This window comes from Borostomias antarcticus, assembly GCF_949987555.1.
Source record: "Borostomias antarcticus genome assembly, chromosome: 16".
Lineage (NCBI taxonomy): Eukaryota > Metazoa > Chordata > Actinopteri > Stomiiformes > Stomiidae > Borostomias > Borostomias antarcticus.
In genome coordinates, this window is record NC_140249.1 from 9411657 (window position 1) to 9438256 (window position 26600).

Sequence of the window (26600 nt, forward strand, 5' to 3'; positions counted from 1 at the left end):
CCCCACCACACAATGCATACTTTTAGCGCTGTATATAAATGACCACAATCCGTATGAATGGCCTTTTATTGACACGGAACCTCCACATTTAAAGTCATGTTCCCAAATCCGACCGCTGATCATGTCGGTGTGAATCCATCGTTGTCACTTACGAAGCAGGGCCACTATGCACCTTGCTGTTCAGGACTGATGTGAATACTTCTATCCCCTCGTTCATTTCCTGCCAGGAAACCCTCGTCCCCGTCCTCCTATCATCCTGGTTCCTCCCAGGTGAGGCCAGGGCAGGGGCGGAAACGGACGGGCTTCAGACGCGCTCTGGAGATGGGAGGGCAGATCTCCATCTTTCACCCAGCTACCAGTGTTTGCTCAGACTGTGGCAGTAGCTTCCACTATCCCACCCCCCCACCCCCCACCCTCTCTCTCTCTCTCTCTCTCGCTCTCTCTCTCTCACACACACTCTCATGTATCCCCCCCACTCTCTCTCTCTTCATTCACCCTCTCTCTGTGTTTCTCTCACTTTCTCAGACTGCAAATTCAACTGCCATAAACGATGTGCGCCCAAAGTGCCAAACAACTGCCTTGGAGAAAACGGAGGCAAGTGTCAGTGTGCTGGAGTAGACATACTGTAGAAACGGCAGAAAGGCACCTTTGTAATTAAGTCTCTCTTGTCCATCTTTCTGCCTCCGTCCGTCCATCCCTGTCTGTCCCTCTGTTTGTCTGTCTCCCCACCCACTGTTCTGCCTCTATCAGTCCATCCATCTTTCTCGCTCTCCCTCTCTGTCCCTCCATCTCCTTCTGTCTGTACCTCCTCTCTGTACCTCCATCTCCTTCTGTCTGTACCTCCTCTCTGTGCCTCCATCTCCTTCTGTCTGTACCTCCTCTCTGTGCCTCTATACATCGTTCCGCCCATCTTCTGTCTGTCGGTTTAGCTATGGACCTAATGAGTCCAGGAGCGGAGTCGGAGGGTTGTGGCAGTGACGGGGACGGTGAGCGGGGCAGTGGCCTGATGGAGGACCCGGAGGAGGACAATATGGCGTCTGTCACCGCCGCCATGCTGGAGGCGGGGCACAGTGACCTCGGCGACCTCCAGGACCAGGACCTGGACGATGCCAACAGGGCCATCAGGTGACCCACGGCCGTCGCCTTCTCATGACATCACCAGCTGACTGACAACTGACTTACACTTCTACAGGCAAACCTACAGTTCATCGCCGTCCTGAGTGTCTAGCACAGCCAGATATGAGCTGAATGTTTGTTGAATGGAGCATCTTTAGCTTCCAAGTAAAGTGACACCGAGCTGTCTCTAACTCAGTATGTCAACACCGAGTTGTCTTTAACGACATATGTCCATTCTTGTGCAGCCCATCGACCAGTAACAACATCCCCCTGATGCGCGTGGTTCAGTCAGTCAAACACGCTAAAAGGAAAAGCAGCAATACCATGAAAGAAGGATGGCTGGTTCACTTCACCAGCAAGGACACCCTGGTGAGACAGACAGGACAGAAACAATGAATGAATGAATGAATGAATGAATGAATGAATGAATGAATGAATGAATGAATGAATGAATGAATGAATGAATGAATGGATGGATGGACGGATGGATGGATGATCATCCATTAATTAATTAATTAATTCATCCATCCATTCATTCATTCATTAATTCATCAGTCTACAATGAACAAATACATGAATGAATCAATCAATCTTAATATTCATAGTTATTACATTTTTGTCAGAACGTTTTCAATGGTGACCTGAGATTTTGCAGGCCTCAGGGTAACATTTTTGCTAAAGTATTGTACCCTTTCATGGCCCAGACAGACAATTATCTCCTCTCCTCTCCTCTCCTCTCCTCTCCTCTCCTCTCCTCTCCTCTCCTCTCCTCTCCTCTCCTCTCCTCTCCTCTCCTCTCCTCTCCTCTCCTCTCCTCTCCTCTCCTCTCCTCTCTTGTCTCTCCTCTCCTCTCCTCTCCTCTCCTCTCTTGTCTCTCCTCTCCTCTCCTCTCTCCTCTCCTCTCTTGTCTCTCCTCTTCTCTCTCCTCTCCTCTCCTCTCCTCTTCTCTCTCCTCTCCTCTCTTGTCTCTCCTCTTCTCTCTCCTCTCCTCTCCTCTCTTGTCTCTCCTCTCCTCTTCTCGTCTCTCTCCTCTCCTCTCCTCTCGTGTCTCTCCTCTCCTCTCGTGTCTCTCCTCTCCTCTCCTCTCCTCCCCTCTCTTTCCTCTCCCCTCCTCTCCTCTCCTCTCCTCTCCTCTGTAGAGGAAAAGACACTACTGGAGGCTGGACAGCAAATGCATCACTCTGTTCCAGAACGACTCAGGAAGCAAATACTACAAGGTGGGAACTCCGCTTCCTCTATGTTAGCGTGTGATTGTGACTCGTGACTCTATGTTAGCGTGTGATTGTGACTCGTGACTCTATGTTAGCGTGTGATTGGTCAATGACTCGTTTGTGGGTTTACATGTACTGTACCATTGTGCAAACAGGAAATTCCCTTATCGGAGGTGTTGTCTCTGGACCCAGCCAGGACAGTGGACCTGCTCCCAGAGGGCGCCAACCCTCACTGCTTTGAGATCGCCACGGCATCCTTAGTGTACTATGTAGGAGAGAACTTGCAGAGGTCAGGGGTCAAACACTAGCAGCAAACACTGTCACACACTTGGGCTGTGCTTGATTTAGTTGAAACATATGAAACTAATGGAAAAAGACACAAGAATGCAGACAGTGAGGTATATAAGATTCACCTCAAAATACCAATTAACTAATTAACCAACCAATCAACCAATCAACCAGCCAATCAATCAATCAACCAATCAATCAATTAATCAACCAATCAATCTACCAATCAAGTAATGAAGTAAGCAGCATGTGTGTTTACACGCAGGTCAGGGGAGGTGTGTGGCGGGGGCGAGTTTGGCCACCTCAGCAGCATTCTGGTCAGCGGCGTGGGGCGCGAGGTGGCCAGGATGTGGGAGATGGCCATCCAGCACGCCCTCATGCCCGTCATCTCCAAGGGCATGACCCACGGGTCAAGCCATGGTGGGCACAGTGAGTATCCCTTAGCCTGGTAAACCAGGCGCATCACACAAAAAAATGTTTTCACCATAGTCTGGACTTCCAGCTGCCCAGAATGATTTGAGTTTTCCCAGAAAATGGGGCACCAATCAGGAGACTGCATTTTAACTGCTGCTCCGCCTCCAGTCCCTGATTGGTTTCCGTAGATGATGACGAGAAAGATAACAGGAGTCCGCTAGTAGAATGAAGCAATGAGCGGTAACATTAACGTTAACAGCAATTAAACAAGAACAAGAGTATGCACTAGAGCAGTGTTTCCCAAAGACTGGGTCGGGACCCGAAGATGGGTCGCAGGAGATTTTGTTTGGGTCGCCAAATAAATTAGGAAAATATATCTGTAGTACCCCTTTCAGCCAAACGAGGGAGCGCGTTGATTTTCTAAACGGGATGTAACGCATCTGACCTGACTTATTCAAACACACCTAGTGGCACTCATTGATAAATTTGATCGCTATTATCGAAGGGAGAGAAATAACATTTTGAATGACAAAAGGTGGGTTCAAAATCCCTTTGAATTTGAAAGCACAGAATCAGTGCTGGAACTGGAACTAACTCCTGCTGAAGAAACAGAGCTGTTACAGCTGAGCAGCAATTGCACACTGAAAGGATGTTATGAACGCATGCCATTAGGCCTATCTTCATTTTTGATAAGCATCTTATCGGAATATCCAGTCCTAAGTAAGGCAAGCATTTTGCTACTCCTTCCTTTTACAACTACATACAAGTGTGAAGTGGGATTTTCTGTTCTCACAAAAATGAAGACAAAATACAAATGCAGTACTAAAGCGCAAGCAGGCACATCTATCACATTAGCCTGGTGAACTGTCCTGGCCTACATGTGCAGTAGCCTACCTATCACATTAGCCAGGGTGTGCCTGTGAGATTTGAGGTGAAATATAGGCCTGTCTGATGTGATAATATTTGACTGATAATAGCACTTAAACACAATCCTACTGTATAATAAGTCTAATAATAGGCTAATAATAAGAATAAAACTTGTTGTTATTGTTTTGCCCACTGATGAGAGGAAATGAAAATGAATTGTTACATTTGCTTAAAAGCATTTAATGGTCTCTCAGTAACATGTAGTTTAATAGTGCTACTATTTTCGATAACATAAAACAAAGCTAAAATGGCCAGTTCATTTTTGTGCAAATTCTGTCTTCTCACGATTTATAGATAAGTCTTGTGAATTGATTGGGTCGTGATGATTTGTTGACATTTTTGTGACAAAGTGGGTCCCCAGAAAAAAAGTTTGGGAAACACTGCACTAGAGGAGTTTCTCAGTGGAAAATAGGCTACATTTTCGCCGTTCTTCCGACTGGATTTGGCAGTTTGAATGTTTTGTTACGCTGATTGGCTGAATGAGTTCGTCTGTCAAGGCAAGTACTCCCGCCCAATCAAATCATTCTGGGCGGCAGGAAGTCCAGACTCTATCATGAAAACATCCTTTTTTTTGTGGCGAGTCTGGTTTACCAGGCTAAGTATCCCTCAGGTGACTGTAGACACACATACCCACGCATGCACGAACACACATACGGTACACATACACAGACGCATGTATGCATGCATTCATGCGCGCACACACACAGGTTACGGAAGAGCATCAGGGCCAACAACTGAGTTTATTATTTTTTTAAGCTTCTGAGTTTAAAGTCAGAATTTCTGAGAAAAAAAGTCAGAAATAACTTCTGAGATTAAAGTCAGAATTTCTGAGAAAAAAAGTCAGAATTTCTGAGAAAAAAGTCAGAAATAACTTCTAAGATTAAAGTCAGAATTTCTGACTTTAAACTCAGAATCGTAAAAAAAAAACTCTGCTGTTGGCCCTAATGCTCTTCCGTACACAGGTACACACATGGACACATAAAAAAAAGAAAGCCGTTGGAAATGAGCTGACCCCGTGTCTTCCTCCGACAGAGGAAGTGTCCATGAGCATCTCTGTGTCCAACTGCCAGGTCCAGGAGAACGTGGTGAGTTTGTCCTGGTTCAGGGGCGGTTTCTCCTGGGATTAGCGTTGGTGTTATTGTGGTTAGATCAAGGCTGTTTGTGGGGAGATACAAGCTGTGTTGGGAATCACTCCCTCGTTCCCTCACTCCCTATTCCCTATATAGGGTTCACCATGTAGTGAACTACCTAGGGAACAGAGAAAATGTAGGGTACATGCACTGTTCCCTGCAAATCAAGGTGAATTGTGGGTAATAAATAGTTGACTTTATAGGGAACGAAAATTCCGTGGAGAATTCGGACACTACAAACAAAATGGCTGACGCCCTATATAGTGCACTATATAGTGAATAGGGAGCGATTCCGAACACAGCTACAGTGTGTGGCAGGTAGCAGGAATACTGTGTGTATATCTATGTTCAGTATACTCGGCCCAGGTGTTTGGTGCGGGGCTCTCGGAGGTCAGACCGTCTCCGGGAACCTCGGACAAAGAGTAGTATTTTGATTGCCCGCTCAGGCAAGCTGTTGCTATGACGAGGATAATTAGCCAGAGCGTGTAATCATGATTTTTTGGGGGATGGGGGCACATCTCTCTCTCTCTCTTTCTCTCTCTCTCTCTCTCTTTCTCTCTCTCTTTCTCTCTCTCTTTCTCTCTCTCTCTCTCTCTCTCTTTTTCTCTCTCTCTCTCTCTCTTTCTCTCTCTCTCTCTCTCTCTCTCTCTGTCTCTCTCTCTTTCTCTCTCTCTCTCTCTCTCTCTCTCTCTCTCTCTCTCTCTCTCTGTGTGGAAGGAAAGCTGGTCTGACAGTAGACCAAAGCAGGAAGATCATATTTGTGATAGGAGACAGTACAAACCTTGTGTTGTGTTTGTGTTGTTACCATGCCTACAGGATGTCAGCTCTGTCTATCAGATATTCCCAGATGAGGTCATGGGCTCAGGACAGTTCGGAATAGTCTACGGAGGTAGGAGATTAACTCAACATCGCTGGTAATCCAGTAATCTGTTGTCAAAGAGGTGAAGACATCTCTTCTCTGGTCTAGAAAAGCATCTACGATAATCATGTAACACAGAATACAGTATGTGATGATAATTTGACGTGAGTATTTAATGTCTGTGCAGGAAAACACAGGAAAACAGGCCGAGATGTTGCCATCAAGATCATAGACAAGCTGCGCTTCCCCACCAAACAGGAAAGTCAGCTCCGCAACGAGGTGGCTATTCTCCAGGTAAACACACACACACACACACACACACACACACACAAGCACACAAACACACACACACACACACACACAAGCGCACACACACACACACACACACACAAACACACACACACACACAAGCGCACACACATACACACACAAACACACACACACACATACACACACACACACACAAGTGCACGCACACACACATACACACACACAAGCGCACGGACACACACATACACACACACACACACACGCGCACACACACACACACGCACACACACACACCTCAACAACAAGAAGACACAGAGAGCAGAGTGAGGCTTCATAGTATACATGCTGATAATGAGGTGATTATGGTGTCAGCACTGTGGGGGTGTGATCACCTGTCAAGCTTTCTCTCTGCTCCAGAACATACTTGTCATCTCTCTCCTGTGTTATATAACCTCTTAGCTCTTTCCTGTGTTCTACAGTAGAACCCCTCTCAGTTCTTTCCTGTGGTGTAGAACCTCTTCAGGTGCCTGCACACTGCCTTAACCAACGCCAAACAACTCCCAACACCCAACACTCTTAAAGTTGGCAGATTGTTGTTGGAATGTTGGAAGTTTAGAATTTTGCTGCAAAATCCATCCAACCAACGGCAACAGACACCAACAAACATGGCACTCCAATCCAACGTTGGTGTTGGTTGGTGTTGGTTGGGGCAGTGTGCAGGCACATATAGTTCACTGTCCTGTGTTTTAGAATGTTTCAGTTCTCTCTCCTTTGTTCTAGAACCTTTGAATTATCTATCCTGTGTTCCAGAACTGTGTAGTTCTTTGTTGTGCTCTAGAACTTGTCTGTTTGCAGCTCTCTGTCCGGTGATCTAGAACCTTGGTTCTCTCTCACCTGTGTTCTAGAACCTTGGTTCTCTCTCACCTGTGTTCTAGAACCTTGGTTCTCTCTCACCTGTGTTCTAGAACATTGGTTCTCTCTCCCCTGTGTTCTAGAACCTCCATCACCCCGGGGTGGTCAATCTGGAGTGCATGTTCGAGACTCTGGAGCGGGTGTTTGTCGTCATGGAGAAGCTCCATGGCGACATGCTGGAGATGATATTGTCCAGTGAGAGAGGGAGGCTGCCTGAACGCATCACCAAGTTCCTAGTCACACAGGTACGTCTGGCTGACAGGCTGGTAAACTCGTAAGGACACACACACACACACACACACACACACACACACACAAAGAAACTAGAAATGGTGCTCAGAGAGCACAGACCTAAGCCCATTAATGCATTTTGTGTCTCTGCGTGTGCATGGAGAGCTTTATACCATCCAAACCCTGTGTCTCTGTGACCTTTCCATCTCCAGATATGGCTGTTTCAATTCCCCCCATTGACAATGAATGAAGTCCAAAAAATGAATGGAAGTGAATGGGCGGCCTGACCGTGTTCGGGCGGCTCGTGGACCCGCCCCATGATTCTGATCTGCTCCAGAATTCAATGGGTTCTTAGTCGGTCCATCCTACACTCCTCGGACATACTACTACATACAGCCCTTCTACATACTACTACATACATACTACTACATACATCCCTTCTACATACTACTACATACATACTACTACATACAGCCCTTCTACATACTACTACATACATACTACTCGGTGGAAGGGTGTAGCATGGGAAAACCTAGAACCCATTACATTTTGGAATTTATCCAAATTACGTGTCGTGTCCACAAACCGCCAAAACGCAGCTGGCCATTCACTGCCATTAATTTTTTGGGACCAGGATTATGCAAAAGTTACCAGACCAATGTTCCTGAATGTGGGTGGCGGGTGCAGCATGGGTCAACTAGCGGGGCGGGTCCACGAGTCGCCCGGGCACGGCCGGGCTGGACACACATCCATACATGTTTTAGACTAGGATAACTTGGTGGAGGGGTGTAGCATCGGCCAATTAAAACCCATTTGATTTAGCTGTGCTCAGAGCCACAGAATGAGTCCCGGGCCGGAGGTCTGTGCTCTCTGAGCTGCATGTCTAGTTGTCAGATTGTTTGACTCTTCATCACTCTTCATCATCTTCATCATCTCCCCCAGATCCTGGTGGCACTCCGCCACCTCCACTTCAAGAACATCGTCCACTGTGATCTGAAACCAGAGAACGTCCTGCTGGCCTCAGCCCACTCCTACCCTCAGGTACACACACACACACACACACACACACACACACACACACCGGAATCAGACCCAAGCAGACAGTAAAGTGTAAACACACCTATCTGTGTGTCAGTACATAGTCATGTGGAGGAGTGGTCTAGGTGTCTTGATTTTAATGATTCTCTACTAATTATCCTGCCAGCCTCCCTCCAGAGCGGCCCTGTGGCCAACATGTCTTGCATAGCTGGAATAACTCTCATTGTAGAATTACTCCTACACTGCATGCTAGAATTATCGCTGCCTCGTGTAGAAGAATAACAACAACAACAACAACAACAAGTCCTGTTTTTCTGTCCATCTCATTCCAGGCTCCAAGCCTGGGGACCGCTCACAATGATCCATTTATATTTCCCTCCACCCACTCTTTTGGGTTTGGGTTGGTTTATTTGAAAGTTTATTCATTCTATCTGTGTTAGATAAGCGCTTGGAGCTGTATTAACAGTATGCAATAAATATATATCCATATATGGCTCTGACTTCTTCCTCCTGGTCAGGAACGGCCATATTTGGAGATGTCCTCTGACAGTGTTATGAAATGATGACATGGCGCACCGCTAGCACCTTGGTGTTGAACATTTTTATCCCACCCAGAACAGACAGACATTCCTAGTCTATTTGCAGCCACATAACGAGCAGACTGCCAGCCTGTGGTATGGGTCTGGCTGGAGAGACAAGACCATGGGAGACCAGCCCCATTTTAATACTCTTAAAATGCATCCTTCCTTCCTCCCTCCCTCCCTCCCTCCCTCCCTCCCTCCCTCTCTCCCTCCCTCCCTCCCTCCCTCCCTTCCTTCCTTCCTTCCTTCCTTCCTTCCTTCCTTCCTTCCTTCCTTCCTTCCTTCCTTCCTTCCTTCCTTCCTTCCTTCCTTCCTTCATTCATCATCCATTTGTTCATTCCTTCCTTCCCTCCTCTCCTCGTTAAGGTGATCCCTGATTTAACATGACTTTATGGGGAACATCTTGTGCTCCTCTACACAGCTGTCTCAACCCCATTCTTTCAGATCAGTTGATTCAAAAACAGAGGAAGGAAGGATGGAAGGGAAGGAAGGTTGGAAGGGAAGGAAGGTTGGAAGGGAAGGAAGGCTGCTATAGTATTGAAACCCAGCCCGTGGCTGTGGGCTGGAACAGCTTGAGTCAGAATGTTTAGACTTGAACCTCTCAGGGACGTCAAACTAATCAGGCTTCCTGTCTCCCTCAGTCTGTCTGACGGGGGCAGTAAGGGGGTTGTTCTGAGGTCCAGAGATGAACCACTCATAGATAATGTCATATCATTTCCCTCCCTCCTCTTCCTCATTCTCCTCCTCTCCCTTCTCCTCCTCTACTGCTCTTTCTGTCCTCCTCCTCCTCTACTCCCACCCCTCCCCCTCTCCTTCTCCTCTCCCTCTCCCCCCCTCCTCCTCTCTTCTCCCCTCCTCCTCCTCTACTCCCACCCCTTCCCCCTCTCCTTCTCCTCTCCCCCCTCCTCCTCTCCCTCTCCCCCCTCCTCCTCTCCTTCTCCCCTCCTCCTCTCCTCCTACCCCCTGGTCAGGTGAAGCTGTGTGACTTCGGCTTCGCCCGCATCATCGGGGAGAAGTCGTTCCGGCGCTCAGTGGTGGGCACACCCGCCTACCTGGCGCCTGAGGTGCTACGGAACAAGGGCTACAACCGCTCGCTGGACATGTGGTCAGTGGGCGTCATCATCTACGTCAGTCTCAGCGGGACCTTCCCCTTCAACGAGGACGAGGACATCCACGACCAGATCCACAACGCCGCCTTCATGTACCCGCCCAACCCCTGGAAGAAGGTGTCTCAGGAAGGTGTGTGTGTGTGTGTGTGTGTCTCAGGAAGGTGTGTGCGTGGCAGGAAGGTGTGTGTGTGTGTGTCTCAGCAAGGTGTGTGTGTGTGTCTCAGGAAGTGTGTGTGTGTCTCAGGAAGGTGTGTGTGTGTCTCAGGAAGGTGTGTGTGTGGCAGGAAGGTGTGTGTGTGTCTCTCTCAGGAAGGTGTGTGTGGCAAGAAGATGTGTGTGTGTGGCAGGAAGGTGTGTGTGTCTCAGGAAGGTGTGTGAGTGGCAGGAAGATGTGTGTGTGTTTCAGGAAGGTGTGTGTGTGTTTCAGGAAGGTGTGTGTGTGTGTGTGTGTGGAAGCAAGGTGTGTGTGGCAGGAAGGTGTGTGTGTGTGGCAGGAAGGTGTGTGTGTGTCTCAGGAAGGTGTGTGTGTGTGGCAGGAAGGTGTGTGTGTGTGGGGGGGGGGGGGCAGGAAGGTGTGTGTGTCTCAGGAAGGTGTGTGTGTGGCAGGAAGGTGTGTGTGTGTCTCTCTCAGGAAGGTGTGTGTGGCAGGAAGATGTGTGTGTGTGGCAGGAAGGTGTGTGTGTCTCAGGAAGGTGTGTGAGTGGCAGGAAGATGTGTGTGTGTTTCAGGAAGGTGTGTGTGTGTTTCAGGAAGGTGTGTGTGTGTGTGTGGAAGCAAGGTGTGTGTGGCAGGAAGGTGTGTGTGTGTGTGTCTCAGGAAGGTGTGTGTGTGTGGCAGGAAGGTGTGTGTGTGTGGCAGGAAGGTGTGTGTGTGGGGGGGGGCAGGAAGGTGTGTGTGTGTCTCAGGAAGGTGTGTGTGTGTCTCAGGAAGTTGTGTGTGTGTGGCAGGAAGGTGTGTGTGTCTCAGGAAGGTGTGTGTGTGTGGCAGGAAGGTGTGTGTGTCTCAGGAAGGTGTGTGTGTGTGTGTGTGTGTGTGTGTGTGTGTGTGTGTGTGTGTGTGTGTGTGTGTGTGTGTGTGTGTGTGTGTGTGGCAGGAAGCTGTGTGTGTCTCAGGAAGGTGTGTGTGTGGCAGGAAGGTGTGTGTGTGTGTGGCAGGAAGGTGTGTGTGTGTGTGTGTGTGGCAGGAGAGAGAGAGAGGAGAGAGAAAGAAAGAGAGAGGGAGAGAGAGGAAGAGAGAGAGGAGAGAGAAACCAGAGAGAGAAAGGGAGATAGAGAGGGAGAGAGAGAGGGAGATAGAGAAGGAGAGAGGGAGAGAGAGAGGAGAGAGAGAGAAAGAGAGGGAGAGAGAGATGAGAGAGAGAAGGAGAGAGGGAGAGAGAGAGGGAGAGAGAAAAAGGGAGAGGGAGGGAGAGAGAAAAGGAGAGAGAGAAGGAGAGAGGGAGGGATAGAGAGAAGGAGAGAAGGAGAGAGGGAGAGAGAAAGTGGGAGAGAGAGAAGGAGAGAGGGAGAGGGAGAGAGAGAAGGAGAGAGAGGGAGAGGGAGAGAGAGAGGGAGAGAGAAAGAGTGAGAGGGAGGGAGAGAGAGAAGGAGAGAGGGAGGGAGATAGAGAAGGAGAGAAGTGCAGAGAGGGGAAGTAATGGAGGAGGGAGGGAGGGGTCAGCTTATTCATGTGAACAACGCCCAACCGTGCTGCTTCTATAGACCAGGGGCCTCCGGGTCATGGATCCCAACTGAGGCTCAGAGAGCTGTGACCCCTGAAGTAATGCTAACATCATGTTAGCTTTGCTCATTAGCCCCTTCTGGCCCCAGTGGGGGCCCCGCTCCCCTGGCCCTTCGCAGGCCCCAGCCAGGGCCCCCAGCCTTGACCTCCCCTACCAGGGCCCTAGGGCCTGACCACCTGCTTTGTTGTTACAGCAATTGACCTCATTAATAACCTGCTGCAAGTCAAGATGAGGAAGCGCTATAGCGTGGACAAGACACTCAGCCACCCCTGGCTACAGGTAAGGCTGCCACACTGCTGCTGCTGTTGTTGTTGTTGTTGTTGTCTGTCTATCTGTCTACTCTCCAGTTCCACCAGGTATGGCTAGACCTTTCATACTTTAAAAGTACTATTATATGAATGTAGTATCATTTTTAATGGTGCAGTACTAATATGGTTGGGATATGGAACTAATACGTGCCTCTGTGTGTGTGTGTCTGGTCTCCAGGACTACCAGATGTGGGTGGACCTTCGCAGTCTGGAGTGTAAGATGGCGGAGCGCTACCTGACCCACGAGAGCGATGATCCCCGATGGCTTCAGCACGCCGAGCAGAGTGGCCTGCAGGCGCCCGCCCACCTCGTCAGCGTGGGGGTGGAGCCCGCCCACCTGGTCAGCCCGCACGCTGGCGTCAGCGCGGGGATGGAGCCCGAGGAGGGCGAGGAGGAGGTGGACGCCCTCAGCGAGGGAGTCAGCGGAATATAACAAACAGAACTAGGATAAATCAAGCCCACCCAAAGTATTTGACAGTAATTGCAAAGATTTGGACCAAGGTGTGGAATGTAAACACTTGTGGTGTCTGTGCCGTCACAGGGCCCACTCCAGGAGGATAGTTCTCCCACTGGGCCCACTCCAGGTGGATAGTTCTTGGCTCTGGGCCCACTCACGGAGGATAGTTCTGGGCCCTGGACCCACTCCAGGAAGATAGTTCTCCCACTGGGCCCACTCCAGGTGGATAGTTCTGGGCATTGGGCCCATTCCAGGTGGATAGTTCTGGGCCCTGGACCCACTTCAGGTGGATAGTTCTGGGCATTGGGCCCACTCCAGGAGGATAGTTCTGGGCATTGGGCCCACTCCAGGAGGATAGTTCTGGGCCCTGGACCCACTCCAGGAGGATAGTTCTGGGCCCTGGACCCACTCCAGGTGGATAGTTCTGGGCCCTGGACCCACTCCAGGAGGATAGTTCTGGGCCCTGGGCCCACTCCAGAAGGATAGTTCTCTCACAGGGCCCACTCCAGGAGGATAGTTCTGGGCATTGGGCCCATTCCAGGTGGATAGTTCTGGGCCCTGGACCCACTTCAGGTGGATAGTTCTGGGCATTGGGCCCACTCCAGGAGGATAGTTCTGGGCATTGGGCCCACTCCAGGAGGATAGTTCTGGGCCCTGGACCCACTCCAGGAGGATAGTTCTGGGCCCTGGACCCACTCCAGGTGGATAGTTCTGGGCCCTGGACCCACTCCAGGAGGATAGTTCTGGGCCCTGGGCCCACTCCAGAAGGATAGTTCTCCCACTGGGCCCACTCCAGGTGGATAGTTCTGGGCATTGGGCCCATTCCAGGTGGATAGTTCTGGGCCCTGGACCCACTTCAGGTGGATAGTTCTGGGCATTGGGCCCACTCCAGGAGGATAGTTCTGGGCCCTGGACCCACTCCAGGTGGATAGTTCTGGGCCCTGGACCCACTCCAGGAGGATAGTTCTGGGCCCTGGGCCCACTCCAGAAGGATAGTTCTCTCACAGGGCCCACTCCAGGAGGATAGTTCTGGGCATTGGGCCCACTCCAGGAGGATAGTTCTGGGCCCTGGGCCCACTCATGGAGGATAGTTCTCCCACTGGGCCCACTCCAGGAGGATAGTTCTGGGTCCTGGATCCACTCCAGGAGGATAGTTCTGGGCCCTGGGCAGTCAGACATTTCTGAGCTGTTTAATTTCTATCAAATTTAGACATGACTCAGACATAGTCAGTGATGTTGGCAAGATGGGATTCTCCACCCTGCTAGAGACAGTTCTGTTCCTCTGACGTGTCCATTCATGGATAGATAGAAGAATGGGCACCAACATTTAGCTGCCTGCTTCTACAGTAATCCGATGATTTAAAGATCTGCATATACTGGGGCTGAAAACTCCACATGGCACATTGGGATGCAGGAGTCATGAGTGTCTCTGCCCCTCGCTCACCTGCAGACCCATGTAGACCCTGTCACAAGTTACAGGACCCGAGTGGGGGGGTCTCACACACACACACACGCGCATGCAACTCCGGGGGTCGCCGGTGGACATTGTCCCCTTAATTTCCCCCTTCCAAGCCGTCCTCCTCCAAGGGCAGCAAGGAACAGAGGGCAGCCATCGTTTTTGGCGCCCGGGGACCAAGTCTAAGTGCTCAGTCCAGGTCTTGGTCAGGGACCGGACTGAAGAGCATCTGTTCTGCATGTTTTTCATGGGTTCTTTAGGAGGGAACCCTTGCAAACATGGGGAGAACATGCCAACTCCACACAGCAAGGCCCAGAGACCTTCTTTCTGTAAGGTGACAGTTTGGAGTTCAGTGTCTTTCTCAAGGACACTTGGGGACACTGCCGTGAGCTGGGATCGAACCAGGGACCAACTGTATTGGTCTGTGTATCTCTCGCAAACATGGATTTAGAAGCATAGTTGGTGGAAATAAGAGCTCAAAACTCATACACCAATCCGTTGGTTTTAAATCCCAGTGGGAATAGTAGGCTAGTGTGTAGAGTCTAGTGGACAAGTTAACACTTCAGGGAACAGTATGGAGAATTGAGACATGGGCAGTGTACAGAGAAGTGGTGCATTCTGATCTCTGGTCCGTTCAGGTTCACACCCTCGTCTGGTTAAGGACAGTGTTTGGATAGAGTAAGCTGATCCCAGGTCTGTGACTGTGTAACTTCTCCTGAGCAGAATACAAGGAAGTGCTTTAGGAAATCCTTTTCTGGCCTTAACATTGCCCAGCCCCTCCCCAGTCCTACACATGGCAGGATGGGACTCCATCTTGACCTCTCATTGATGGTGTAGTCCACCATCTTGCTTGTCTAGTCCTATTGCTCTCAGATCCACACAAGTGTTTTAAGCCAAGCGCTGGTCAGTGTGTAGTGTGTGTGTGTGTGTGTGTGTGTGTGTGTGTGTGTGTGTGTGTGTGTGTGTGTGTGTGTGTGTGTGTGTGCGTGCGTACGTATCAGACCAGGATCAGTTAACACATGCAAATACTGTCAAATACTTTGTCTGCAATTTAACTTTCTCAGTCCAATAAAACCAATGTATCTGCCCCATAAGTGCCAACTGTGAGACAAATCAAACAAACCTAAACCATCTCTCCTCCTCACCCCTCTCCCCTCCTCTCCTCACCCCACTCTCTCCTCCTCTCCTCACCCCACTCTCCCCTCCTCTCCTCACCCCTCTCCCCTCCTCTCCTCACCCCACTCTCCCCTCCTCTCCTCACCATACCTCAACTAAACACACCAGCCAACCCCACCCTGCTGAATGACTGATTAAACCAAAACTGTGTTTCGCTGTGGGAAACGGCCCAACCCAACCCAACACCCAGCTCAGGACCAGCTCTGCATAGTCTCAGATGGTGTTACACTCTGGAAATACTCTATTTACTATCTGCGTAATGAGACACTATTTTCATTTTGAATAAAATGTTCACTAGGCCTACATGGTCTATCCAGGTCGAGAGAATTTACTCTCAATGATGTATCTGGTTAAGTAAATAAGTTGGACTAAGAAAAAAAAAAATCTATGTAAATTAAATAAAATCGATAATTGAATGTGGCTTAAGGCTCATACTGTATGCTATAGAAAGAGTAGAGTATCGCGTTGGAAGACAGGAGGAAATTGCATGACAGGGCTGTGGAAGTAGAAGTAGACGCGCTCAGACAATAGTGAACGTCCTGCCGTCGTCACCTGCCCCTGTGAGTGTCTAGAGATGCTGCTTCTCCGCCGCGGTGTGCGCGCGGCTCCCGGTGTGCTGTTGAGCGGTGGACTGTGGCTGTGATGTCTGCGTGCGACAGCACGAGAACCATTCCTGTTCTCTATGTCGTTTTAAATAAAGTTGTTTCAAGACGGATGCTTTTGTGTTTTCTTGACTATAATGCCTATATTATGCAGTGTATTATTGAGGTATAGCCTATTATATATAACATTAGCCTACCATCAATAGCATTAGCCTACCATCATTCTATTCCATATTATACGTTTTGTCTTCATAATCTGTTATGTTCGGCCCATTGTAAACCCCATCCACTAAGCGGAGGAACGATTCGGATCGAAGATTTGCGCACTCTGTGGTTTGGACAATATATGCCAGATGATCAAAAATCCAACGTTTTTGTTTGCGACAATAATAATAACAATAATAATAATAATAACAACAATAATAACAACAGCAATAATAATAATAATAACAACAACAATGTTTTGTGGAGAATAACGCTCAATCTAGGCTGTTTATTTTAGGCTGTGGCTTCATCTGATCTGCAGCTCAGACTGCGTAGTTTCATCATCAGCGTCAGGTGCTAAATGTACACAATCAAAGGAGTCTCAACTACAACTGGGCTGCTCGAGACGACATAGAACAAAGCCAATTGAGTCCGGCACACAATCCTGCCCGTCCACAACTTCACTAGCCTTTTTAGACAGGCTGCATTTTTGCTTTGACTCAAGTCTAGTTTACCAAATGGCCAGAAGATGGCGCTCTATACAAGTTGTTTTCCGTGGTAGTCAATGAACCAGTAGCCAAACAGAATCTACCTACTTATCTGTGCTTATTTGGACTCCAAGGGCCACAGGAAAACACACACAGGTTAATAAATACTGGTAAACGAAAACAAATAGGCTTATGCTGGAATTAACCACATTCATACTTAGCCAAGACAAAATAATGAATAGACGTGTAGCCTGAGATAAGCCAGAATCAAGGATGAGTTGCACTGATTTGTTTAGGCCTTTCGAAAGAGATTGGAATATACGCTCCGGGGATATTACAGAGAAAATTAAGCCCTACTACAAATTTCCAACACTAAATGCCGAATAATTATTTTCCTTCACGTGATAGAGAAATAGAGGTAGGCTATTATTTGACTATAAAATTCCCATGTAAACGAATCATTTTGCACATCTCTAAGTCCGCATAAAAGCATGCCCGATTGGAGTGTGATCCACGCGCTTTGTTTCTTGACATAAATACAACGCAGGAGGCGCGCGCCTGTCATAACAGTTTCGGCTCGAGGCTTCGCAAGCTTAGTAATATAAAGATTTATATAGGCATGGGCTATATAATGATGGTTGTATTCAGAAACTGTTTTTAAAGTTAGACAATTCACTTGTCGTTGAATGTGTTCGATAAACACGGTGGACTATTCTTACCTTGTAATAATGTAAATGAATGTCGGTTGATGGATCCAGGACTTATTTCCCGACCAATGTATAGGTCATAAGAATTATGAGAATAAGACATGCCTTCTAAAGCTTGACTTGAAGAATAACAGCTGACGAATAAAAGGTTAGGCTAGGCGTACTATTGAAATAGGCAAAACAATAGTGGGATAATAATAATAATAATAATAATAATAATAGGCTACTATTCTACTAATAATACTATGCTACTTATACTACTAATAGGCCTACTAAGATAGACCAAGCTATAGGCTATATTAATAACCAAAATGGCCATGAAAGAAGCATTGATATAAATGTTGTTCTATTGTTATTGATATAAACATGGATACTAATAATTGTTCACAATTAGCATAGGCCTATATTATTATTATTATATTATTATTATTATTATTATTATTATTATTGTTGTTGTTGTTGTATATATTCGTTTATTGTTATTAGGCTATAGCCTACTGTAACTTAGGCTATACTGAAACAACAAAGAGACTTTTATCGTCCCGTTTATCTCAGGGTCTTCTATAAGACTTTAACAACAACAAATTAACGAGCGAGATCTTCTATTATCCGAATAGTGAACAAGTATGGCATCATGATACATAGGCTAGAAAATGACCAAATATATTTGTCAAAGAATTACCAGGTGTTTGATAATGAAAAAAAAGTATGATATAGACATCATCACCTCGATCCGTTTTCTATCATCTTGATTCATTTCATATTCAAATGATTAAATTAATGTGCATACAGTCTATACTCCGACGTCAGTGTAAACGTGTTGTACAGGGCGTATTTTATTCAAAATAGGATGCAGCTGTCATAGACTAAACATCCCCAGTGGTTGTGCAGTTCCAAGTGCTTCCCTAGTTGGTACTGTAGGCCCTATGCAAATGAGAAATCACAGTTCTCTCCGTGACAAACCATATGTTCTGTCTGTTTCCAGACAAAAAGATATGCCTAGACTGTTGCCTTAGAAACTCTTTCATCCATCCTGTCACAGTTGGCATAAATAATTTCACCAGTAGGAAAACAAAGATAACGGTTTCCCACGTCTAAATTATTTAGTTATTTTTGTTAGACAACAAGGAAAGAAAACAAGACAAATTGTGTATATTCCACTCGTATTTCTTGTTTACTCACAGAAAACAACAAAACACGTTTTATGAGTGAAGGGTGAGGGGGGTCACCGTAGACTAAACGTGGCATTTCTCCATAAATGTTGATTAATCCGAGTAAAACTTCCCCCTTGCTCCCTTGCTGGCCAAGCCTAAATGTCGATTTAGTGTTAAGAGAACACACTAGAGACACTTCATAGCCAACTGCATGCGGTCTCCGGCCCTCCGCTACTCGCGGCTGCTATAATCCTCCTCTGATATCGATTTTGTGTCACGGCTGTTTCCCTTCGCGTGGCGCTCCCAGAGGATCATTTTGAAAATAGTTTCTCAACTTTGCAAATATTGGACTGGACTGGTATCCTAATGCGCCAAGTGGCTGTTTATGTGGGCAAAACAACACCGTAAATATAGGGGGGGGGGCGCTGTGGAGTCTCGGCCATGTGCATACGTTGTCGGATATGACTTTATTGTTTGACTTTATTTATTGTTCTTACTAATTAACCTTGCTCATAAGCTATTGTTCTGTCATTTCACACAATTGCTAAGAACTAGAGCAAAGTGCCCGTTCAAAGACACACTTCCATGACAGTTGAGCCCCCTCCATTCCACGCCCTGTGGGGTCCGTGGCCTTTCTGCACGTGCACGGGGCTGTGCCCCTCATTACAATGTATTTGTATAAAGGATATTTGTATGCATTATTACATTTTTTTAATGCACTAGCCTAAATAAAATGAATTTACTAGGGCTGTAAATTGTACAGTTAATTAGATCATTAATTTGCAAACATTAACGATTTATATATACTATATATATATATATATATATATATATATATATATACTAATAATAATAATTAATATTATATATATATATATATATTATTAATTAGTAGTAGTAGTAGTAGTAGTAGTATTACTATTATTTCATTAATTGATTTTGCGGACCCTGCAACCAGCACAGAATGAAGGTAAGTCTACCTCAGACAAATTGACAAACTTGGTCGCAAAATGAATTACGCGTTTCGTTTCCCAGAGGCATGGTAGCTAATCGTAGTTAATCGTAAAATACGTGGTAAGCTCTCCCTCTAGGTGGTGCGTCGTTTCTCAGAGCCTAGGCTAAGGTATAGGCTACCTTGGCTAAGGAGGCTCTGGGAAACAGCTCTTCCCAAGGTACATCGTAAATCGACCTTACGATGTACCTTTTGAACATAGATGGATCATGAAAAAAATGGGCCCCTGGGACACTGTAAAACTTTTCACCGTAAATTTACAGTCAACTACTGGCAGTAGTTCTCCAGATGATTACTGTATATTTACAGTATATTTACTGTATTATACACTTACAGCACTGCAAAACAGAAATACAACCTATTACTGTAGCCTATTCATTTTTCATTTACAGTAATCTACTGGCAGGCTAAAATGACAATAATTTGGCTTTCTTAATCATACTCTTATTTTTTTTTTTAGAACAGCCAAACAGAGGGGTTCCCAACATGCAATAAAATATTGCATAATACACACAGGGAACTTTTCTGTAAAGTTAATCGTTTTTACAAAACTCACTTTAGAAACATTTGCAATAAATTTGCAAAAAAAGACTGACAACCTTGAGAAACAAGTTCGTCAAGGTCAGAATACCACAGAGTAAAATACAGAATGCGCATTGAGTTTTGGAAAAAAACAGCCAATCAAAATGTCTATTACACAATGGAAGAACAATCACACATGTCATCACACAGCAGAAATTGACCAATTCATTAAATGATCATTATCCAACTCTAAACTTGGTTACAAAAAAGTGTTGTATGAAAGCCTATTCATATTTTGCGAGAGAGAGAAAGGGATGGGGAAAAGGGAGAGAGAGAGATGGGGAAGAGTGTGAGAGAGAGCGGCAAAGACAGATAGTGAGAGAGAGAGAGAAAGAACATCTTTACCACCAATAGACGGTAGAGTTCCACTGCCAATCCAGAGTCAGGTGACAGGAGACGTTAGAGGGCCACAACCAATCAGGAGTCAGGAGACAGACGGTAGAGTTCCACAGCCAACCAAGAGTCAGGTGACAGGAGACGTTAGAGGTCCACAGCCAATAAGGAGTCAGGAGACAGATGGTAGAGGTCCACTGTCAACCAAGAGTCAGGTGACAGGAGATGGTAGAGGTCCACAGCCAATCAGGATTCAGGAGACAGTACACGATAGAGGTCCACAGCCAATGTGTTGCTCAGAGAACAGGACAGAAGGCCCTTGGATCCATCCAGTTTGAGAGCCAATGCCTGAGAGAGGGGGACAGAGAGAAACACTGTAACTTTCCGAATCCAACATAGCAAATTCTAAATTCTAGTTGTGTAAATCTCTGACCTCTCTTTGGGAAACGATTCAATGCATCATGAAATCTCTAATTTCACTGTTCTGATTAGATTCTGATTCAATCCATTTCAATTCAAAATTAATTTTAAAAATACATAGAATACACAAATGTGATTGGAGAAAGTGATGTACTCAGTATTGGTGGAATTTTATTTTGGGCCAAAAATATTATATTTTAACTAGAAAGTACATTTCCTGGAGAAAATGTGAGGTGGGCTAGCTGCTGCAGCTGTATGTAACAGCTACTGCTAGAACTACTATGGACCAGGCAATCTCCATGCACCCACCTGCGAAGACCGTGCGTCTCTAGCCCACTCAGGGGCTGAGTTGTGGGGTCTGTTGCGTGGACAGTGGCATGGTGGTGAGACTCCGCCCCCTCAGGTCAGAGCTGGTCGAGGACAGTGTACCCCTCTCCGGGCCACCTACCCGCCCACACCGGTGAAGACCATGTGTCTCTAGCCCACTCAGGGGCTGAGTTGTGGGGCCGTGGCGTGGATAGTGGCGTGGGGGTGAGACTCCGCCCCCTCAGGTCAGAGCCAGTCAGGGATCGTGTAGCCCTCTACGGGCCACCTACCTGACTCAACCGGTGAAGACTGTGTGTCTCTAGCCCACTCAGGGGCTGAGTTGTGGGGCCCGTGGCGTGGATAGTGGCGTGCTGGTTAGGCCCCGCCCCCTTGGGTCACAGCTAGTCGGGGACAGTACAGTGACCTCTGGGCAATTTCAATGCATCCACCAATGAAGACTGTGTCTCTAGCCCACTCAACAGTTGAGTTGTGGGGCACGTGGCGTGGATAGTGGCGTGGTGATGAGACTCCACCCCCTCAGGTCAGAGCCAGTCGGGGACAGTGTACCCCTCTCCGGGCCACCTACCTGACTCCACCATGAAGACCTCCGGGCAGTCTCCTTGCACCCACTGGTGAAGACTGTGTGTCTCTAGCTCAATCAGGGGCTGAGTTGTGGGGTCTGTGGCGTGGTGGCGAGACCACCACGCCACCACGAAGAGAAAGAAAGAAAGAAAGAAAGAAAGAAGGATGGAAGGAAGGAAGGAAGGAAGGAAGGATGGAAGGAAGGAAGGATGGAAGGAAGGAAGGAAGGAAGGAAGGAAGGATGGAAGGAAGGAAGGATGGAAGGAAGGATGGAAGGAAGGAAGCAAGGATGGAAGGAAGGATGGATGGAAGGAAGGATGGAAGGGTGGAAGGAAGGATGCAAGGAAGGAAGGAAGGAGGGAAGGAAGGATGGATGGATGAAAGAAAGAAAGTAAGAAAGATGGATGGGTGGATGGATGAAAGAAAGAAAGAAAGAAAGAAAGAAAGAAAGAAAGATGGATGGATGGATGGATGGATGGATGGATGGATGGATGAAAGAAAGAAGGATGGATGGAAGAAAGAAAGAAAGAAAGAAAGAAAGAAAGAAGGATGGATGGATGGAAGAAAGAAAGAAAGAAAGAAAGAAAGAGAAAGAAGGAAGGAAGGAAGGAAGGAAGGAAGGAAAGAAGGAAGGATAGAAGGAAGGATGGAAGGACGGAAGGATGGAAGGAAGGAAGGAAGGAAAGGAAGGAAGGAAAGATGGAAGGAAGGAAAGGAAGGAAGGATGGATGGAAGGAAGGAAGGAAGGAAGGAAGGAAGGAAGGAAGGAAGGAAGGAAGGAAGGAAGGAAGGAAGGAAGGAAAGAAAGATGGATGGAAGGAAGGATGGAAGGATGGATGGAAGGAAGGAAAGGAAGAAAGGAAGAAAGGAAGGAAGGAAGGAAAGAAGGAAGGATGGAAGGAAGGATGGAAGGAAAGAAGGATGGAAGGAAGGGATGGAAGGAAGGAACGATGGAAGGAAGGAAGTACAGAAGGAAGGATGGAAGGATGGAAGGATGGAAGGAAGGAAGGAAGGAAAGGAAGGAAGGAAAGATGGAAGGAAGGAAAGGAAGGAAGGAAGGAAGGATGGATGGAAGGAAGGAAGGAAGGAAGGAAGGAAGGAAAGAAAGATGGATGGAAGGAAGGATGGAAGGATGGATGGAAGGAAGGAAAGGAAGAAAGGAAGAAAGGAAGGAAGGAAGGAAAGAAGGAAGGATGGAAGGAAGGATGGAAGGAAAGAAGGATGGAAGGAAGGGATGGAAGGAAGGAACGATGGAAGGAAGGAAGGAAGGAAGGGAAGGAAGGAAGGAAGGAAGGAAAGAAAGAAAGAAGGAAGGGAAGGATGGAAGGAAGGAAGGGAAGGATGGAAGGAAGGAAAGCAAGGAAAGAAGGATGGAAGGAAGGGATGGAAGGAAGGAAGGAAGGAAGGAAGGAAGGAAGGAAGGAAGGAAGGAAGGAAGGAAGGAAGGAAGGAAAGAAGGAAGGGAAGGATGGAAGGAAGGAAAGCAAGGAAAGAAAGAAAGAAAGCAAGAAGGAAGGAAGGAAGGAAGGAAGGAAGGAAGGAAGGATGGAAGGAAGGAAAGGAAGGAAAGATGGAAGGAAGGAAGGAAAGGAAAGGAAGGAAGGAAGGAAGGAAGGAAGGAAGGAAGGAAGGAAGGAAGGAAGGATGGATGGAAGGAAGGATGGATGGATGGAAGGAAGGAAAGAAAGAAGGAAGGGAAGGAAGGAAGGATGGAAGGAAGGAAGGAAGGGTGGAAGGAAGGATGGAAGGAAGGAAAGGAAGGAAGGAAAGGAAAGGAAAGGAAAGGAAAGGAAAGGAAGGAAGGATGGAAGGAAGGAAAGAAAGAAAGAAGGAAGGATGGAAGTAAGGGAAGGAAGGAAGGAAGGATGGAAGGATGGAAGGAAGGAAGGAAAGGAAAGGAATGAAGGATCGAAGGAAAGGAAGAAAGAAGGAAGGGAAGGAAGGATGGATGGAAGGAAGGAAAGAAAGGAGGAAGGAAGGATGGATGGAAGGAAGGAAAGAAAGAAGGATGGAAGGGAAGGAAGGATGGATGGAAGGAAGGAAGGAAAGAAAGAAGGAAGGAAGGAAGGAAAGAAAGAAGGAAGGGAAGGAAGGAAGGATGGAAGGAAGGAAGGAAGGGTGGAAGGAAGGATGGAAGGAAGGAAAGGAAGGAAGGAAAGGAAAGGAAAGGAAAGGAAAGGAAAGGAAGGAAGGATGGAAGGAAGGAAAGAAAGAAAGAAGGAAGGATGGAAGTAAGGGAAGGAAGGAAGGAAGGATGGAAGGATGGAAGGAAGGAAGGAAAGGAAAGGAATGAAGGATCGAAGGAAAGGAAGAAAGAAGGAAGGGAAGGAAGGATGGATGGAAGGAAGGAAAGAAAGGAGGAAGGAAGGATGGATGGAAGGAAGGAAAGAAAGAAGGATGGAAGGGAAGGAAGGATGGATGGAAGGAAGGAAGGAAAGAAAGAAGGAAGGAAGGAAGGAAGGAAGGACGGACGGATGGAAGGAAGGAAGGGAAGGATGGAAGGATGGAAGGAAGGAAAGAAGGAAGGATGGAAGGAAGGGAAGGATGGAAGGAAGGAAGGAAGGAAGGAAGGAAGGAAGGAAGGAAGGATGGAAGGAAGGAAGGAAGGAAGGAAGGAAGGAATGAAGGAAGGAAGGAAGGAAGGAAGGAAGGAAGGAAGGAAGGAAGGAAGGAAGGAAGGAAGGAAGGAAGGAAAGAAAGAAGGAAGGATGGAAGGATGGAAGGAAGGAAGGAAGGAAGGATGGAAGGATGGAAGGAAGGAAAGAAGTAAGGAAGTAAGGAAGGAAAGGAAGGAAGGATGGATGGATGGATGGATGGATGGAAGGAAGGAAGGAAGGAAGGAAGGAAGGAAGGAAGGAAGGAAGGAAGGAAGGAAGGAAGGAATGAATGAATATGAATGCTACCACAGTAGTCAATAAAGGGTGCCTGTACAGAGAGCATGCACGTGTCCCCAAATTCAAATCCCAACTGACACTGAGCATCCTCTCATTCACTTCAATGGAAAGGCATGTTGGCTTCAGACAGCTCTCTCTCAAAAAGTATAAAGGTGCCCGCCTAGATTTTGACACCGTATGAATCCTGAGAAAATGCTGAACATTTTAGGCTATTATATGTCCGTATAGCTTAAAAACTGTAGGCATGGCGACAAGTTAGAAAAAGAGTAAAAATGCAAAATTAGCAGCTCAAAAGCTAGAGTGTGTTGCCATACGTTTCAATGAGGAGCGCAGTTGCCGAACAAATCGTCATACAGCGAAAACTATAAGTTACACTGCTTAGATACTTACATTGTACGAATCAGCACAGTTGTGTGAATGTTTTGATGTATAATATGTGTGTAAGCTTTCAAAACTGTAGGAGTGCCAGCAGTTTACAAAATGTGTGAAATTTTCAAAGCAACTGCTGCCACCACTCTAAAAACATAAAGTTTCTGAACATTCCAAAAGCAGTTTCAAGCAGTTTCAATAGGACAAAAAAATGTTTTAAAAGTTACATTTCTTAAAAACTATAACAAATATCAAAAATCTGAATGGATCCGATCAAGAGCTGAACGTCATGAACATTTTAAAGTTTGAATGAAGTTTCTAGCACAAAGTATGAAGAACTAGTTAACGTCCAAAAAAGCGGGGAGAATAATAATAAAGAAAGAAAGAAATAGTGGGAATATCACAAGTTGGGCTAGCTTCTGCAAGCTAGCCCACCTAATAAATGTTCCAATAATGATGCAGTTGAATTGCCACATTCAGATCTATGTATCTATTACACCCCTACTAAATTCTATACCACATATAGCCCCATTTTGGTACTGCATAACTGCTATTCACATCATACATGACATTGCTGTTTTAATCTGGCCCTAAGTCTTACTAATTTAGACAAAGTCTCACTGGAACTCAGTCAGCTTCCTCAACAGCTTGCAGACGTGAGTTTACAGAAGCCTTCTTCTGCACACTACTTTCCCCATCTTCTTGCTCAGCACCGTTGCTCCAGTCTTCGTGCCTTGCTCCGGGTTAAATCCAATCCACCTCCTGTGGGGGTGGTGGGGGGAGAAAGATGTAGACAATGAAGGTCAAGACCACTGTTACCAGTGTTTGTCAATTTCCTGTATTGTCCATCTATGGTTTTGAATATAATGTGGAAACCGATATTATATAAATTTTGCTATACCTCCCAGGCACCATTTAATTGTTCCCATTCTATTCCAACTCCTAGAGACGTTGTATGTGGTTGAGACATAATACAGCATTAATGCAGAATGCCAATACCAGGCTACAGCAGAATGCCATATTCATATCAAAAGGACAATGTATATGTAGCTAAACCACTTCCCAACTGAAACAACCTGATAGAGTTCTGAAGCAACGTGAGAAAATATGAGTGTCATTGTTCTTCTGTTTTTACATATACTGTGGCATACATATACTGTGGCATACGGTATATTGTATTGGCTTTTCCATACCACCAGGCTTTTTTTTATTATTTCGAATTCAATTCAGAATACTCCCAGAGATGCCAACCTTTGGTTGCCAAACTCTGGTTGATTACCCAGTTAAAGAAAGTTTGGCCCTTCTGGGAGTATTCTGAATTGAATTTGAAATAAAAAAAGCCTGGTGGTATGGAAAAGCCAATACAAGATACCGTATGCCACAGTATATGTAAAAACAGAAGAACAATGACAATGAAACGACTTTACTTATCAAACAGTTAAAGGATACCTCCAGGCTTAGCACTTTAAGTCGGACTTGCGCTCTGTCCTCCATGAAACCGATCCATAGACACCAAAAAGACCACAGTTTCCCTGCAGGCAAGCGCCCCCTTTACAATGGAAGTATAGGGGACTAGTTGTAAAAACTATGATAAACATGCATTCTCAGTGTAGGAAGCACAGGGTGTAATTTTACCGGTCTCAGTAGTATGCTGTCTTGTGAAATGTATCGCAATCCACAAATTTTTACGTGGAAGGCATGGCTAGGACATAGATATCAACAGAACTTTACTTTCAAGGCTCGT

At 46.5% G+C, this 26600-nt stretch overlaps 1 protein-coding gene across 1 annotated transcript in view; it reads left to right on the forward strand.

Moving 5' to 3' along the window:
• prkd1 (protein kinase D1) overlaps positions 1 to 26600 on the forward strand; it is a gene marked incomplete at both ends in the record, with an annotated part of 93080 nt that overhangs the window by 37454 nt on the left and 29026 nt on the right. Inside the window, 14 exon segments of the mRNA XM_084451284.1 lie at positions 526 to 606; positions 930 to 1125; positions 1362 to 1485; positions 2256 to 2333; positions 2483 to 2616; positions 2881 to 3044; positions 4989 to 5041; positions 5903 to 5975; positions 6133 to 6239; positions 7211 to 7372; positions 8301 to 8399; positions 9949 to 10216; positions 12000 to 12085; positions 12293 to 12532. Of these exon segments, the coding sequence (XP_084307410.1) occupies positions 526 to 606; positions 930 to 1125; positions 1362 to 1485; positions 2256 to 2333; positions 2483 to 2616; positions 2881 to 3044; positions 4989 to 5041; positions 5903 to 5975; positions 6133 to 6239; positions 7211 to 7372; positions 8301 to 8399; positions 9949 to 10216; positions 12000 to 12085; positions 12293 to 12532 (1865 nt within the window).